Source organism: Drosophila eugracilis, unplaced genomic scaffold, assembly GCF_018153835.1.
Source record: "Drosophila eugracilis isolate 14026-0451.02 unplaced genomic scaffold, ASM1815383v1 contig_124, whole genome shotgun sequence".
NCBI classification, from domain to species: Eukaryota; Metazoa; Arthropoda; class Insecta; order Diptera; family Drosophilidae; genus Drosophila; species Drosophila eugracilis.
In genome coordinates, this window is record NW_024572029.1 from 479,723 (window position 1) to 498,650 (window position 18,928).

The window sequence follows — 18,928 nt, forward strand, 5'->3', positions numbered from 1 at the left end:
GCTTTGACTCTGACGGAGCTGAATGCGCCGTAATAGCTAAAGCTTATCTTCGTACCGTACACCTAAAATGTCTTCTCTCCTATACGTACTCGCTGGATAGCTGCCCTCCTCATTTGCTTTTCGTTTTGCAAAGCTTGCAGCTTGCTTGCTCTCAGTGCCATTCTCCTGAAGAGAGCACACAAGGACGCCGGGACGTTGGCATTTCGTGGGGCCCTCCAAGTTTCTTGCAGGAATTACACTTATGTATATTATTCATTGGCCGATATGCATAAATCCAATTTACGGAACCCCCGTTTCGGCCACGGCAGCTGCGTCCCCCCTCAAAAGAGAGAAAGGCAGAGCAAGCATTTCTTTGGTGCTTTCTCGCGCGCTTTTGTTGCGCACCATTTGACTGAAGGGGTGTTCTGAAAAACGCGAGTGGAAAATGGAATACTGCCAAAACTTACCAATAAAAATGGTATCTTCATTTTCTTCTATTCTGCTTTCATATCATAAATCTTTTAACTAGTTTTTGTGCATATAAGCTTACACTTTGAAATGCCAAAACGGTAGAGATCTTATAAATTGAAATAAACGATTTTCTATTTTATGCATTGTTTATGTTTTCTTAAAATATCTAACTAATTTTTGACATATATGTACATATATATTAGTTCCTTTATGTACATTTCTGAGCGGTTTCATTACTTTAGAGATTTAACGCTAAACTTGCTTTCCGGAACGCCCTCTCTCGATTTGCCTATGTTGCGCTCTCTTTGCCCACTCTCTCTTGGCTTCTTCTCAGCTGCCTTTGCTTTGGCTTTTGCTTCGTCTGCTTTTCACCGTTCGTTCAGTGTTTGGCGTCCCGTTCATTTCGGTTTAGTTCATTTCAGTTCAGAATCGAACGCGAGCCGAGTCGCAACATCGCCGCCGAGCAGCGCATGCTGTTTTTTTTTCAGTGTGTACGTTTTGATTGCAAAAAAAGGAAAACGAAAAGAAATAAGCAAAAGCAATAGCAAGGCAAGCAGTAGCAGCAGCAGCAGCAACGCTGAAAACATTTTTCATCTGCGGCCTGGAAAAGTGCCCCGAAGAAAATAATAGATAAATTGTGTTAATCGCCCCATCGAGCCAGCAAAAAATATTCACTGTATATTTATACATTCTGTTGTTGTTGTGCGTGTGTTCCACCTCTATTCCTCTTGCTTTTGGACATCATACACTTTTTGTTGTTAATTTTCCAGCTGGCCGCCTGCAAATGATAAAAATGTGAGTTTTGCCCATTGAAAGTTTGTGCGTTTCATTCTCAGCTTTTTCTTTGTTTGTTTGTTAAGAAAGAAAAGCAAAAGTAGTTTACAAAAAAAAATGCGCAAAATTGGTTAAGGATAACGGTGTTAGTATGTGCCTGTGTGTGTGGGTGGCAGCTGCGTAAATGCGTAAGCTCTGTATATGTATGTGCCTGTGTGTGTGTGTTGGCTGTGGCCAGGTCTCAAGGTCCCGTTAGCAGCTCTCAGCCATCTCTCTTCCTCTTTAACGCTTTTGCTCTCTTCGCCAAACAACAACAAGTCTGTGATAAGAATTTTCCATGCGTAATTTTCACGCAAAGCTTTGTTTTGTTTTGTTTGGTTTTTCGCAGTATTCTTGTGCAGTTTTTTATTGCAGAAATCTACCAAGTGTTTTTATTTTCAAAAAAAACTTTAATTCTTTTGGTTTTAAATTTCAATTTGAAAACACAGTTTTTCCAAAATATGCACAGAAAATATGATTATTTCCATATGCACACTTAAATATAAAAATTTAAATTTATTCAACTGAAAAATATAACCTTTCTTAGGTCAAAGGTGGGATTTGAGTTTTATAATATTTAATCACACACGAGTATAGTATGAATGACCATTCATTTAACTTTATAAAATAAAATTAAAAAGAAAATTTTGGAAGATTTCATTTCTAACTTAAAACTGTTAATGTTTTAAGTGTACTTCCTATAAAGAAAGTAAACAGGAAAAGGTGTTAAAAATAAATGAGTTGGCTCTTTTTTAAGCTTGACCCTAGGAATGCTGTGCGCGTTTGTTTTGTTTTTATTTCGTTGCTTGTTGTATTTATAAATTATTAATAAGCACAAAGCGTGCCACAGGTGTGCACAACGGAGTAAGCGAGATGGGTAGATTATGTGTAAGAGAGAAAGCCAGCTAGAGAGATAGAGAGAGTACGTGACCTTTTTCCTCTAATTTAGCTCACTAAACTTGAGACTCGGATTTAATAGGCTTTTTTTTCTAACCTTTGCTCTCTTTTTTTATTATGCATCCCCCTATTTTTGTCTATGTCGCACAAACGCTTTTATTTATTTCCGCTTGAGTGCCTCCGTTTTTTCCCTCTTTTATTACCGCTTTTTTGCGCTTTTTTCTACACCTTTATTTATTGTATTGTATTTCTTGGTCAATTACCATGGCAATTTATTTATCAGTTTGGCATTGTTGCTGAGCCACAATTGCGCAAGCTTATTTTCCCCATTTTTGCAATTTTTCTTATTATTTCCTCTGCACTATTTGAGTTTGAGTTTGCCAGACTTAATAAAAATCAAAGGTTTTATGCATAAACAATTTTTGGCCATCTTCTTTGAACAATTTTACACAGAGAAAAAAGACATAGTTGTCATTAAAATAGAAATATCTCAAAATTGATTGACTTCTATATAGAAAATATGTATATGGAAAATATTTATAAGATTCTTGATTTTTTTCCTTTGTGCATACTTTTGCTTTACCCTTTGGTCACATCATAAAAAATTGTTAAATGACAAAATACATCATAAACACAACCACATTGAAGGCTACGTGCACTTTGGCCAGCTCTTTTATAGCCAACACATGTGTGCGTTTGTAATTTGTTGTTTATTGATGCACAGTGGGTCGATTACCATTCTTATCTTATTCTTACACTTAAATATAGATGCGGATTTTTAAAATATCCTCTGTATAAAAAGTTTAAATCTAATCATAAACAAGACAGATTTTTATTAAAATTTATCACCGCAAAGCTTTTTCTAATCATGAATATTAACATTGCTTATCTCTTGCAACTCTTAGATGTAATAAAAAAATGGATTTTTATATTACTTCGTTTGTTTGCAGAGATATATATGATCGCTATATAAAGATGCAAATATGTTTGACATATAAGAACGTTAAACTTTACTTCAAAGCCGTTTAAATTAGAAAAAAACTTTAAAATGATATGTACAAATCGTAAAATTCCGAGAAAAACGGCGATTAGTGGATTTTTAGAATACAGAAAGATATAATATATATAATTTTGTAACACTTCATTTTCTTTTTTATGTAAAATAACCAACTCCAATAACCTTTGACCCAGGGTAGGAAAGAAAATCTGTTGTTGCATTTTCTGTGTCACAAAATGTAATTATGCTAAGGAGATGGCAGAGCTGGGGCAACTCAAACGAGGGCCGGGAGAAAGCAGGGCTAAAGGGGCGTGGCAAGTGGGGCAGAAGAAAGCGGTGTAGCCATATTGTTGGGGCTTACGATTGTGTTAAGGCCTGCCATGTAACTGCCATGACATAAACATGTTCATGTCTGTGTTCGTGCTTTTCTTTCCCTCTCTTGTCACTGTGCCCAATAATTATTGATTGACTGCCTCTTTTTATTGTGCCTCTTGTTGTAGCATCATCTCTCCCACTTTCCCTATTTTTTATATATATTATATATCTATCTTTATCACGATCAAATTATTTGCTGAATTGTTAAAAGCTTTTTATGGTTATAACATGTAGTTCTATATTTAATAAGAGACCAATAAATGGCCAATGCTTTTAATAACAAAAGTAGCTATTAAAATATAGATTCAGAAAAGTCAATATATCTCCAATATCCTCTTATTCTGTTTGTCTATCTAAAGAAGGATCCATGTTAAAGTCCTTTCTTTGAAAGTCTACTATTTGTTAACTAGCGTGGGTGCAGAACCGCCATAACATTCTCCTCAATTAGAATTCTTCCCCCTTTTCCCATTTTCCAACCTTCACACAATGAGCTTCAATTAAAAAGAAAGCTCTTTAGGGAAACATAAATTGGAAGAGGGACTATACAATAGCACTTAATGAGTAGCTAGACAAATTTGTGGTCGAGATAAATGCTAGATAAGATCTAAACAGATTAGGAGTCTCTAATGAAGGTCATTAGCGGCGGAAGTTGACAGTTTGTAACCACAGTGGAGATGGATTAAGTGCAGAAAATTAGGGCCGTATTAAATTCCCTATTAATAACCCACAATATGGTTTTGTTCATATTAAAAACTGTTTTTTTATTCTGTTTAAGGTAGCAAAGTTCTTGTTAAGATTAGATTACAAAAATGGCAAAGGCATAAATGACGTTTAATCTTGAATGCATTTATTATCAACATTTCGGAGTTATTTAAAGTTTTATTTAAGCACTACCAGCTGTACTCACCGTTACCTATATTAGAACGAATCTAATTAATATTTATGCACGGAAGGGAATCCATCACTTTACTATCTATCGGTCATAATGATAATTTCCCCATTGGTGTTTGTATTCCGACAGCATTTGACTTAAACACGTGTTTGCCAGCCCATTCTCCACCTCCTAAATAGGCTAACCACCGCCACCCATCACCACCCACCATTTCATCCAGTTTTTGTCACATTCCGATAGGTCAAAATGCGATGCAAATGCGTCAGACTACTATATACCCTATGTATCCACCAGTCCCCTCCCTCGTTGCCCATGTGTAGGTATTGCTGTTGTCAGCAGTCAACAATAAATCCAATTAGCAAAAAAAAAGATAGGAAAGGTAGAAAATGGTTCAAGGTAAGAACAGCAACCAAATTATGCACGATAAACTGAAATTCAGCTTAGTTGTAGTCAGTGCTGGCAGGGTTTTCTTTATGTCTGTTTTAGCGGGAAAATCAGTTAGTTAGTTAGAAAGCTAATGATTTTTGGATGCCTACGTCTTTATTTTTTCACACTATCCTGGAAGGATTTATAAATACTTTACTGTCACATTTATATTAAAATATTTTCTATTCACTTATGTAAGAACTAAAAAAGTTTAAAGGAAAACCTAAACCTTATAAACCTTATGGAGGGACAAAGGCTGACCCATCATCTCTGATTGTTGTTGTGAAATGCGAGACCGTACTTGACCTTATCGGACACTCATTTCTTGTTGTTGTCATTTAATTGACAGTGCTCCTCCCCGAGTCTAACAAAAAAAAAAAAAAAAAACGATAGAAAAAAACCCCTAAGAGCCCTCGAGTTACATCCGATTATCTGGAGTGCCTGTCAAAGACTTCCCCTGTCCATGTCCCCATTTTCCCTGTCACTTGAAATCAATAAATAAAATGGTAATTTACATTTTAGAACTGAGGCTAGGCACGAGACTAGAAAGTGACAGAAATTATTGCAATTAGATGGTCTATAAAAACACAAACTAGTTTAAGTATAAAGAACTTTATAGCATTTTTATGGATTTTTAGAAAATTTCTTTCCTAAAATTATATATTCTACTTTTCTCCAAGTTTAAAATTTCAAAAATGTTTACTAAATAAATTGAACAATTAAAGATCTTCTTAGATCAATAATACAGATGTATATATAAATAGGCTAAAATTTAAAAATAACTGAACTAATGACTATAATAATTAATTGAATAGCTTATATGTTTTCATGGTCTATTTTGGGTTCCAGACTATCATCATCTCTTTGTTAATAACGAATGGTTGAGGATTGTACTTCAGCAAATAGCTTTAGATGTTTATCTTTTTTAATTACGAATGCAAAAAAGAAAAATATTTTTCATGCTATCGAAATCTTTTCAGCTCGTTTATAGTTAATAGGTTTCGAAAATATTAGCAGATTTTTCATTTGGTTTTTGAGTATTTCTCAGTACTCAGTAAAGAGCTAAAAATATAAGTTTCTCACAATCAAATAAGATATATATTTCGTTAAGTAACCCAAATGCTATGATATAGTTTAATGTATCCGATTTTAATATTGTTTTGAATTCGTTATTATAAGATACTTTGCCAAACTTTAAGGTACCTACTTCTTTTATCTCCCTAAACTGGCTTTATGGTTTTAGTTTTCATGTTGACCATTCAGTTAAATGTCAGATAGACACAAGTCAGAAGCCATAGCAACACTAGCACACCTACATTCTAGACCTGAACACCTTCAGCCACCGGAAAATACAAACAACAACAAAAAAAAATATCTATATACCACTGACTAACCTCGCCTCGTTTTTCCGATTTTGCCTTATTCCGTTTCGTCCAGGTCGTAGACGACGTGTCTCCCCCCATATCCATATATCCCCCATCCAAACACAACAAAAATAAGAAAACGATAACGTCGGACGACAACAACAACGTCGCCTCCACATCATCCAGCCATGACCAGCGGCAATCGATGATTGCCATTCCCTCAGCCAACGAGACCCAATAGAGGCAGCGCCGGAAAGGAGGACGGATCCGTCGGAAGTGCCCGCCATTCGAGCGTCATCAATAGCCGGTGGAGGAAAACCCACCTCACTTTCCACCTACCCCTTCCATCACTCTTTTTAAAGCCAAGGACTCAGGCGGTCATCATGCTGATCAAGGAGTACCGCATTCCGCTGCCCCTCACCGTCGAGGAATACCGCATCGCCCAGCTTTACATGATAGCGGTAAGAAAAGTTTACTTTAACTTCAGAATAAATACGATTTTTACTTTTGTTTATCAAATAGAAAGTGTAAACTCATGGGCTTTCCTTTTTACAATCATGTTTGCACCTTAAATTAAGATATAAATGTACATTTAATCGATAATCTAATCGCCTAAGAGCTATTTCAGCCTAATACAAGCGTTTAAAAATAGTTTTCAAAGGCAAATTGATTGGTTTCCGTTTGGCTTATCAGTTGTTAGGCAGTTAGAAAATAGTCACTAAAATAAAAACAAAAGCATTCACAACTTAACAATTTCCTAACTAAAAGTTCAACAATTTACAAACCTAAACTTTGATCATTACACAATTTACAAAGTGTCGAGAATTGTTTATTTGCCTTTTGCACATTCGACTTATTTACAAATATTTGATTTGGCCAATATTTATTAAACGTTTAACCGGAAATTCTCTCAATGTTCCTGTAATAGATTTCTTGTTTATTTGTTTGTATCATTAATAATCTTGGAAATTTGTTTTCCTTTTATCCATAGAAAAAAAGTCGCGAAGAAAGTCATGGCGAAGGCAGTGGCGTTGAGATAATCATCAATGAGCCATATAAGGATGGACCCGGTGGAAATGGTCAATACACGAAAAAGATCTACCATGTGGGCAATCATTTGCCTGGCTGGATTAAGAGTGAGTTTTTCTATAATTTAGACTTTTATCTATATTAATATACATTATTTATGACAATTCAAAGGTCTCTTGCCAAAAAGCGCTTTAACTGTGGAGGAGGAGGCGTGGAATGCCTATCCTTATACCAGGACACGCTACACCTGCCCATTTGTGGAGAAGTTTTCGCTGGACATCGAGACGTACTATTATCCGGATAATGGCTATCAGGATAATGTCTTCCAGTTGTCAGGAAGTGACCTAAGAAACCGCATAGTTGGTTAGTTGGCGCTCTAAGAACCTTTTTTAAAATTAGTATAAACTCAATGTCAGCCCTTAGGTTTAGCTAACTTGCTCAAGAATCTATTATTAATATCCCCCTTTTTTCAGATGTGATTGACATTGTGAAGGACCAACTGTGGGGCGGTGATTATGTCAAGGAGGAGGATCCCAAGCACTTTGTGTCGGACAAGACGGGGCGTGGACCCTTGGGCGAGGATTGGCTGGAGGAGTATTGGCGCGAGGTGAAGGGCAAAAAGCAGCCGACACCGCGTAACATGTCCTTGATGACGGCCTACAAGATTTGTCGCGTTGAATTCCGCTATTGGGGCATGCAAACGAAGCTGGAGAAGTTTATCCATGATGTGGCGTTGCGCAAGATGATGTTGCGTGCCCATCGGCAAGCATGGGCGTGGCAAGACGAATGGTATGGCTTAACCATCGAGGATATCCGTGAACTGGAGCGACAAACGCAGTTGGCTTTGGCCAAGAAAATGGGCGGCGGCGAGGAGTGCAGCGATGGTCAGTCCGATGTGACCACCACTAATATACTATCATCCACATCAACCTCACCACAACACACTCTTGCCAAATTGTAAAGACGTATTGAATTGCATAAAGATCTGTGAGATTTAAAAGGTTTTTTTGTAATATATTTTTGATTAGTTTGAGAAGAAAAGGCAGCAAGATCACAGTTTAGATTCTTTTTTTGATTTCAAAAAGTCGGAAGATGTAATTAACTACACTTACTGAATCAGTGTTTATGACTTTGAGCTATTTAAAGGTGTTATTAGAAGTAGTTTTTATACTTTCATAGAGGAAATCCGAAATAATGATATCAGAAATTCGAATTATGAATTATTACCATATTAACTCATAAAAAGTGCACTATTTCATATTTCCTTCTTTCTTTTTGCGATATCCCTCTAAAAGCTGTCAAATTTCTCCATTCCAGATAGCATCTCAGAGCCATATGTTAGCACGGCGGCGGCCGCCGCCTCCACAACGGGCAGCGAACGAAAGAAGTCCGCTCCAGCAGTACCGCCTATTGTAACCCAACAGCCACCCAGCGCCGAGGCCAGTTCCGATGAGGAGGGCGAGGAAGAGGACGATGACGAGGACGAGAACGATGCCATTGGCACTGGCGTGGATCTCTCAGCCAATCAAGGTGGATCTGCTCAACGTTCGCGTTCGCAAAGCATTCAAATGGCTCAGAAGGCAAAGTTCGGGTCAAAGGGTGCTCTACATTCTCCGGTGGGATCTGCCCATAGTTTCGATCTGCAGGTGAGCATCTCTAAAGGATTTCTGTATGATCTTTGTTCTATGTCCTGTGTCCTGTTAGGAATGGAAGTTGTTCAGTGTTTTAAATTCACATTTTAATCTGTTTGATTTTTTTTCAAAATACAAAAAATAATAAAAATTATAGAGTGGAATTTCTTGGCTTTCTTATAAAGTCTTTAACGTCAAAAAAATGTTAGAAAATCTGTCTGATATAGAGAGTTTATCATTACATTTTAAAAAATATAAAATATAAAACTTTTGATTTACAAAATCGAATAAGGATGTATCAAAATTTCAATCTTTTAATGTGATAATTTCCATAAGGGAATTAAAATTCCAATTTTGTTAAGTATCTAAATCAAAATTTGCTTATAGTTTTTGATATTTTCATTCAAAAACACTATTTTTCTATCTCTGTGTTCAAGTTTCTGTGTTTTGTGTGTCGCTTTGTCCTTTAAATGTGCTGCGTCTTACCAAATAATCTTTAATTTACCTTCCATCCAACACGAAACACCGACAAAAACTACAACACAAACGAAACTCAACACCAAAACCAATCAACCCAATAAATCACAAATAAATAAAACAAAAATCAAAAAACAAATCAAATTCCAAACCAAAATCAGTCCAAAAAGCCGCATGCAAAGACAGCGCCACGCAGACATGTAAGTTCCTCTTTCTCTCCCCGTCTCTGTCATTCTCAATATGCCCCGTCTCTTTCTATTTCATTACCAATAATTTGCCTAGCTATTATCCCGTTCTTATAAATAAAATAATAGTATCCGATGATGACCTCCAATTATACTCCCGCCTTCTCCCCTTCCTTTTTAGTACTTTGCTTAGTCGCAGTGTTTTGATTAGCCCAGTTCCATTAGCTTAGCTTACGGCTGCCTCCCTCTGCCTTTCTATATAGCGTAATTTGTAGACCAGAATCGAGTATACATATAGCATACATATATATATCAACAATGTGAATTTCTTTTGTTCATAAATATTTATACAAAATCCATTTACGTTCATCGCAGGTGGCAAACTGGCGAATGGAGCGATTGGAAGTGGACTCCAAGTCTAATTCAGATGAGGAATTCTTCGATTGTCTGGGTAAGCCATGTCGCATAACATTCCTAACTATATAGTCAAAGCTAATCCCTTTTTATATCGTAGATACCAATGAAACAAACTCCCTAGCCAAGTGGAGCTCTTTGGAGCTGCTGGGCGAGGGCGATGACAGTCCACCGCCACATGGCGGACCCTCTGGTGCAGCATCCGTAGGTGGACGTGGCAATTCGCGGCAGGAGGACAGCATCTTTAACCAGGATTTTTTGATGCGGGTTGCCTCGGAGCGTGGTAATAAACGGCAGTTACGTTCATCGGCCAGCGTGGATCGTAGTCATGATTCATCGCCACCAGGATCACCGAGTACACCGTCATGCCCAACTACCATCCTAATCCTGGTGGTCCATGCAGGCAGTGTTCTGGATGCAGCCAGCGAGTTAACGGCCAAGAAGTCCGATGTGACCACTTTCCGCGGTTCCTTTGAGGCAGTGATGCGACAGCATTATCCCAGTCTTCTAACTCATGTGACCATTAAGATGGTGCCATGTCCATCGATTTGCACTGACGCCTTGGGCATTCTTTCCAGCCTGAGTCCGTACTCTTTTGATGCATCGCCCTCGGCGGCGGATATACCGAATATAGCCGATGTCCCAATAGGAGCTATACCCCTTTTATCCGTAGCATCGCCGGAATTCCATGAGACGGTCAACAAGACGGTGGCCGCTGCCAATATTGTCTACCATGAGTTCTTGAAATCGGAGGAGGGACACGGTTTCTCCGGACAGATTGTTATGCTGGGTGATTCGATGGGCTCACTGTTGGCCTACGAGGCATTGTGCCGTTCCAATGGCAGTCAACCGGGCACGGCCCCAAATTCTGGCGGAGATACAGCCACAAATATAAATACCCATAATCCGTTAGGACCACGTCATTCACGGTTGGATGATGATGAGCGTTTCATTGAGGCCGATTTGGATGCCAAGCGCTTGTTGGTGGCTCCATCACCGAGGAGACGGCGTTCCAGTTCGTCGAGCGATTCACGGGCCACCAAATTGGACTTTGAGGTCTGTGATTTCTTTATGTTCGGATCACCGCTTTCGGTGGTATTGGCGGCACGAAAACTCCACGATGCCAAGGCCGCTCTAGCGAGGCCCAACTGCCATCAGGTGTACAATCTGTTCCATCCAACCGATCCGATTGCCTCGCGTCTAGAGCCGCTTTTAAGCGCTCGCTTCTCCATTCTGTCGCCGGTTAATGTCCCACGGTACGCCAAGTATCCGCTGGGAAATGGTCAGCCATTGCATTTATGTGAGTTTAAAATATTTTTAATAAGAAAGAAGAATCTTATAGTAAAATCATACCTTTCCAGTGGAAGTGATTCAGTCGCATCCGCAGCACTTTAACGATGGCAATAACCTTTTGGCCGGTCGCCGTTTGTCAGATGCCTCGATGCAGAGCACGATATCGGGTCTGATTGAGAATGTCTCACTTAGTACGATCCATGCCCGTAAGATAAGCTCGTTATCTAGAAGCTAGAAGCTATATTATATATCGAGCTATATTGATTCCCTAATAATTGACCTTCACTGCTATATCCACAGTTCAAAACAAATGGTGGGGCACCAAACGCTTGGACTACGCTTTATATTGCCCAGAGGGATTAAGCAACTTTCCGGCTCATGCCTTGCCACACCTATTCCATGCCAGCTATTGGGAAAGTCCGGATGTGATTGCCTTTATCCTAAGGCAAATTGGCAAATTCGAGGGCATACCGTTTGTGGGATCTAACGATGACAAGGACAATGCCTCCTTCCATCCAGGACAGCCGAGGGAGAAGTGGATCAAGAAACGCACCTCGGTGAAGCTGAAAAATGTGGCCGCCAATCATCGGGCCAACGATGTGATCGTTCAGGAGGGCCGAGAGCAGCGATTGAATGCCAGATTTATGTATGGACCTTTGGATATGATCACGCTGCACGGTGAGAAGGTAGATGTGCATATTATGAAGGATCCGCCGGCAGGCGAATGGACATTCCTCAGCACTGAGGTGACGGACAAGAACGGTCGCATCTCGTACATCATTCCCGATCAGGTCTCCCTGGGCTATGGCATATACCCGGTCAAGATGGTGGTCCGTGGTGATCACACTTCGGTGGATTGCTATATGGCCGTGGTACCACCATTAACCGAATGTGTGGTCTTTAGTATTGATGGATCCTTTACCGCTTCCATGTCAGTGACGGGCAGAGATCCTAAAGTTCGTGCCGGAGCCGTAGATGTATGTCGGCATTGGCAAGAGTTGGGCTATCTGCTTATTTATATCACCGGACGACCAGATATGCAACAACAGCGCGTGGTGTCATGGCTGAGTCAGCACAATTTCCCACATGGTCTGATCTCGTTCGCCGACGGCCTGTCCACCGATCCGCTGGGACACAAGACGGCCTATCTCAACAATTTAGTGCAGAATCATGGAATCTCAATAACCGCTGCCTATGGCAGCAGCAAGGACATTAGCGTCTACACGAATGTGGGCATGCGAACCGATCAGATCTTCATCGTTGGCAAGGTAAGAGGAGCCATGGGCTTTCAGTTAGAGTAACATTTTCAACTAATTTTCATTCTTTCTTCAGGTTGGCAAGAAACTACAATCCAATGCCACCGTTCTAAGTGATGGCTATGCTGCCCATTTGGCTGGATTACAGGCTGTGGGCGGTTCACGTCCCGCGAAGGGAAATGCCCGCATGGTCATCCCTCGCGGATGCTTTAATCTGCCCGGCCAGACGGCAAATCCGCGACGCAGAAGGTAAGACGCTGTTGATGTGGCGCTGCTTGAGAAGATTCACTGTACAGAGCGCACCAATGTACCGCCCGATCCTCGCTGTATATACATATCTGTGTTTGTGTTTAGTGTAAATAGGCCAAGAGCATTCGTGTATGTTAATGTTATATGTTTTGTGTACAGTTTAATGCCTTTAGCTGGTTGGAAATGTTAGGGAAATATGATAAGGATTATATCAGGAATTTAGATTTATCATGCCTGTATTAGCAATATATATGTAGTACCAAAGGTTTCGTTTTCTACATACCATTTCATTTTTATATTACCAAAGGAAAGGATCAGGGTTTTTTATAAAACTATTAAGAATAATATAGTTACGGCACTGTTTTTAAACTAAGAGTTATACTCAAGATTTGCAATCAATATTTTTGAGAAGAACTTTAAATTTTAATATTAAAATATACGATTAAAACGTTTTTACTAGGGAAACAGGAACTACTCTAGGATTATAAAGTAGATAAAATTTACTATTCATAGATAGACCTGTTAAAAAATCCTCAAAGAACACGATCTAGCTGAAGGCATTATTCTTGTATTACATTGGAAACTGCTTTGTTGGTGTATACATATATATTTTTTGTGTGGCTTTATGTTTTTGTTATTGGGTCCGCATGACCGTTTATTTTGTCAGTCAGTCCTAAGTTGCTTTTCCATCGAGACGATGCCGTGATATAACCCATCTACCATCTCCTCCATATCCGCTAAACGTTGTTGTGTGCGATTTCTTCGAGTGGAGAAAAAGATTCCCTCTCTTGCCAGAAAAAACCAAATCTTCAAATCACAATCAATCCTAATCATGCCCGTTTCCCCTTGCCCATAACAACAATCTGTAGCAATGCTTTTGAGCTGCAATTGGCCAACATCAGTCCATGCAGCAGCAACATCAACAGTCCCAGCAGCAGCAACAACATTCTATTGGCCCAACTGATTGAGAATGCCATTGAAAAGGACACGCCAGCTGCCTAGGAAAATTAAATAATTTTTTATTATTATTTTATGCTGTTTATATATATTTTTTTGTTGTAATTATTAAAAGCAATCTGTGTGTCTCATATATCTATCATCCTCTCAAAAACTAGTCCGCCACGAATCGTATTGTATTTTATTTTACATTCTTAAGATTCCTGTAGAACAAATGCCGTATTAATTATGCAATAAGTTATTACTGTTATGATTACCATTATTATTATTATTATTATTATTATGATTATTATTATTATTGCATTCATGTATTATTCCTATTTGTATTTTTATGATATTATTTTGATTGCGAACAAAAGCCAAAATGCAACAAAACATAAAAAAATATACATACGCCAGTATGTAGTATTAAATAAATATATAAAAGCAGTACAGTAAATGGGCCTGTTGGAAATATATATATATATATATCTTATATAGTATCCATATATATACGATTTATAATGTTTCGATTACGATTTGTATCTTTTCTTTGTTTGTTTCTTGATTTAACGGATAACCAATATCAAAAACAAAAATATTTATAATAATATAATTATAAAAAACGCTTAACGCTTCACGGCCTCGAAACCCACCACGCTCTTCAAAACCCACCACCACCACGCCGACAACTACACATCACACACACACAAACACCATATAAACCACCAACACCACATCAGGCTGCATGAACAAGCAACGAATGAAAATTAAAAATTGCAACTTAAACGAGCAACAATAAATTGCTTAGAGCAATAAAAAAAAAACAATTTAAAGCATCATGTAAACAGATAGAAGCGACAAAACAAAAACCTAAAATCCAAAAACAATATACAGACAATTGATGTTAGTAATAGTGTTATAGAATATTATGCCCTTATACTCCCCACACACCACAAAGTTTTTTGAGTTATTCTGTTAATTATTTTGAAGCATACCTAGCTGAGCATTTTAGTGATTGATTTATTCATTGATTGGTGTTGTAAAAAAAAAGAAAAGAAAAACTAAACATAAAAACAAAAACTCACCAATATTAGAGTTGGGAGCACAAATATCGATAATTATCGATCTTTGAAACATCTCCACCTCTGAACAAAACACAATTAGAGCCTAAAATTCAATTCTCTTCTCAACGTTAACTCTGTCTCTCTTTCTCCAAAAAAAAACTCCAAAATTTGCTTGAAAAAAAAACAAACACCACACACACATACCTCACACACGCACACACTGCCATCGACCTTGTTATCGATAAACAGCAACGAGACGGGACTATCATCACCCATACGCAGTGGTTACCTGAAGCGCAAGACCTACCTGAGCCACCACTAGAGCAACCAAGATGCAACAGCTATATAGATTGATCCATCAGATATAAAATCAAATCAAATCCCTCAGACTTCCTCAGAAATAGTAAACCCTTCGAAATAGAAAACTAAAAGGACAACAACATCGATGACTCCATATGCCACATCTGTGTATATACCACAAACATATATATCTATATATATATATATATTTATATACTATGCGCGATATATTGAAAGTTCAATGGTGTAACATATATAAATATATATCAAAAACCAAAATTGCAAATGAGAAAAAAACAATTGTACAACATTTAACCAAAGTCAAATGTGTCACGCGGTGAGTATGCATTTTTAAGCACAAATCTAATTATAATATTATATATCTTTAATTTTAAATATATTAGTTATAGAGGGAGTACATATATCTAGAACTGAAGAAAGAAGGAATATAGATAGAAATATATTTAAATTAGTATCAAGGGTGTTACGGAAATCTCTAGTGAATCTCTACAATTTTACAATACTATGCAAAAACACTAGAGATTTCAATAATATCTATTCTTAATCTAAAACTTGATGATTTATCCCTAATTATTATTAATTATCCCATTAAAAAGTTGATTTTAATTAAAATTTTTGATCATTTTGCACCCTTAGGTACCTGGAAAGAAAGACTGTTTCCTCCTGTTGTTTGATGGTTTTTCAAACCACTTAAAGCATACATAAAATGAAAAAAAAAAAACATTGAAAACTACATGAAACAAAAGCCGATCGTAAAGCTATATACTAAATAAAATTATAAATGATATATACAAGGATATATTGAAAATATAGAACCGTTTAACATATGCAAGCGAACAAAGTTCAACAAACCAACCAAGTGAGGTACAACAACTGAAGGACAAACTAATGAAACAGAAGATCTCCCGATGAATAAGGAATACGAGTATATAAGGATAACTAAGACAAGCGAATGGAAAGCGAGGAAAGCGTTGCAAAATCAAAAGGCAAATTTAATGCATTTCTTGAGAAACAACCACTACAAAAACTCTTACGAAAAGTATAAATTAACGGCTTCCGTAAAACAAAAACCAAAAAAAAGAAACCTAAAACTATATATATCTATATGCGTGTAAAATTGACAAAAACAAAAAAAAACTAAATTCTTAAGAAGAAAGAATGTTGAAACTAAAATCTTCATGAAATTGAATACAATCTCTTACCTGGCCCCAGAAATTTGAAATCTCCATAATTGTGATAGTCTTTCGCTACCAAAAGGTTAATTTAACATAAAACAAAAACTAAAACTAAAAGAAAAACAGCAAATTATACATATTTATCTCTACTAAAAATTGTTATTCGGATAGAAAAGAATATATAAAAACTATTGGATATTGTGTAAACGTAAACCCGATTTTGTGATACCAAAAAAAAAAAAAAAAGTGAACTAAAAACCAAAGTTGAGTTCGCGAGATGAGAGATCCTCGTGTTAGAAATCTATACAAAATAACACACACACACAACTCAAGGCGACCTGAAGATGTAACGGGCATTAAATCTGACCCATATAGTAATACTACTATACATATATATATATATATATATATATATATATAGATCTATATATATATACCACTATGTATGCATAACCCAGTTATGTGCTGTCCACGCAAGTTAACTAAAAACTCTCACAGAACTTGTCAAAAATCTCAGAAATATATAAAAAAAAAACAGATAAAACCAAATTAAAGGCACACAAGAAGGGACCTTTGAAAATGAGATAAAATTATATATATGTAATCTGTTCGATCTTTTTAGGTTTACCTAAAAGCCAAACGTTGGTTAACTATCGAGTAGTTGAGTTATGTGAGTAAGATACTTCCTAAACTGACAAAACAAATGCAAATTGAAGAGTTTAAAACCGATAGTTTTAATGAGAGCAGAGTAATTGTATGTAAAGATAAATATATATATATTATATACCTACACTATATACTAAATATACTGTATATTTATCTAGCGCAACTACATTAAGGTCTTTTTTGAAGCTTGCTAAACTGAAAAAGTGTTCCGATCATAGTATTGTCCGGCTATACGTTCCTCTATCCTCACCATTTGAGTCGATTTTTAAGTCACTTTCATTTTTTTGTAGCCAAGTATTAAACTAAACCGAAAAACTAAAAACAAAAACTGATGGAAGATCTACTAGATTTTAAGATGAATCTCTACCTATGAAGAGTTTATCCTATATAAGTACGTAGTTGGTTCAAGCATGAGGTAAAAAAAAGAAAGTATAAAGGCAAGTCCTATTAACTAACACACCAGATACTCATAGAGTCGAAGGGTTTATGTCTGTCTATTTAGCTGGTAAATTAAAGGAATTTTCTATATATCTTTCTGTTCGAAACCGATTTGCTTTCCAAAAGTTAGATTTATTTACATTAGTACATTTTTTTAGATGAGAGAAACATTTTTGAAAGTTTTTAGAATATCTTTTAATTGTCTTATGAAACTAGAATTATTTTGTATAGTATTTAGTAAAATTCTAAAGAAATATCTTTCTTTTCCCACAAAAAATAACCAAAAAGTTAAAACAAAAAAGCCCATAAAAACATGAATCATTTTGTATATGTAAGAGGCAACTTTTTGCAACTTCGTACAATGTTATACTGTACTAGTATTAGTTCTTTGTGTTTCTAAAATTTCCCATAGATCGGTTGCTTTATTCCCCATTTATCGTTGCTATTTGTAGAGTACTACATTGTATATCTATATTTTTCCTCCTCTCAAACTCCACCAAAATATGAACTCCCAAAGCCAATAAAGCGTTGAGCAGAATTGTATTGATATTTTGAGAACCCACCATATAGATAATAAGCTAAAATCCCCACATACACACAAAAAAAGTGACGATGACTAATGCAGAGATTATAATCAAAGAACAAAAAACTAAAAAACGAAAACAATGGAAAAGAAATACAAAATTGTTACGTACATATAAGTAAATATATGTCCGTATGGTTATGTATTTTTAAATATTAAGTGCAAAAGTCCAGGAATAACAAATACGAATTCAGATTGTAAACAAATATAAAAAACATAAACAAGGCGAACAAAAATATAAAATTATTTATTGACAACAAAATCTACAAGCCGAAGAACAAAAACACACAAAAAAAAAAAAAAAAAAAAAAAACGAGGAGCAAGCCAAATGCAATCTATTTACAAAATCCCAAAAGCAAGAATGACAAACCAAAAAGTTAAAGATAGCTGATCCGAAGAATATATATATATATATGTATACATTGTATAATGTATAACTAACCGAAAGAGAAATAAAGAGATTTTTAAGCCAATAGTTGAAATTGGACTTTGACAAATAACAAAAGTAAACAAATTGAAATATGGCAGTAAAAAAATTATTTTTCGATGTAAGCAGTTTGTTAGAAAAAGATCGAGTTTCAGCGAATGAGATATATGGCTAAAACCAGTTAACCATTTCACAGAAAATCGGAAACAAAGCGGTTCATGAAAAGATAACAAACAAAACAAAAAACAAAAACAAATGTTCTATTTGATGTTGCAAATGAGAAAAATAAATAAAAGATGTTATGTGAAATAATGAAATGTGTTTATGATATTGCTTATCAAAATTGATCCCAAGGGTATGGAAATTATGGGCGGCTTTAAACTAACTTAGATAACTTCATACAAACATTCAATCAAACAGCACAGTTTTGCTTAATTTAATAAAATAACCGCAGAATAAATAATAACAAATCACCCAAAATGACGAATTCGAGAAAGCTCTGCTCATTGTTTGTTTAATCAAATGGGATGCTAATCATTCTTCAACCCGCAAAACGAACAGATCGTG

General features: G+C 36.5%; 1 protein-coding gene across 10 annotated transcripts; it reads left to right on the top strand.

The window, feature by feature from the left end:
- The first annotated feature begins 857 nt into the window (after positions 1–857).
- On the top strand, positions 858–18,409 carry LOC108102899 (protein retinal degeneration B). 10 transcript variants are annotated; one of them, XR_001772192.2, is made up of 14 exons: positions 858–1,245; positions 6,288–6,675; positions 7,206–7,350; positions 7,415–7,606; positions 7,717–8,127; positions 8,561–8,889; positions 9,513–9,551; positions 9,912–9,987; positions 10,051–11,250; positions 11,312–11,449; positions 11,544–12,511; positions 12,576–12,748; positions 14,428–15,388; positions 15,709–18,409. XR_001772192.2 is itself a non-coding variant. In XM_017208117.2 (13 exons), the coding sequence occupies exons 2-13, from the start codon at positions 6,598–6,600 to the stop codon at positions 15,764–15,766; spliced, it is 3,807 nt and encodes a 1,268-aa protein (XP_017063606.1). In that variant the 5' UTR covers positions 858–1,245; positions 6,288–6,597; the 3' UTR covers positions 15,767–18,409. The 10 variants fall into 10 exon arrangements, 6 of the variants coding, with proteins under 6 accessions (XP_017063606.1, XP_017063601.1, XP_017063605.1 ...); XR_001772191.2 differs by having other exon boundaries at positions 15,001–15,388; XR_001772193.2 differs by lacking the exon at positions 9,513–9,551.
- The last annotated feature ends 519 nt before the right edge of the window (positions 18,410–18,928 follow it).

Excerpts from the sequence above, each read along its gene's own strand:
- LOC108102899 (XM_017208112.2), top strand. The coding sequence starts at position 6,598 with ATGCTGATCAAGGAGTACCGCATTCCGCTGCCCCTCACCGTCGAGGAA. Across the intron at positions 9,552-9,911 it reads AGACAGCGCCACGCAGACAT|GTGGCAAACTGGCGAATGGA; the intron begins GTAAGTTCCTCT and ends CGTTCATCGCAG. Across the intron at positions 9,988-10,050 it reads GGAATTCTTCGATTGTCTGG|ATACCAATGAAACAAACTCC; the intron begins GTAAGCCATGTC and ends TTTATATCGTAG.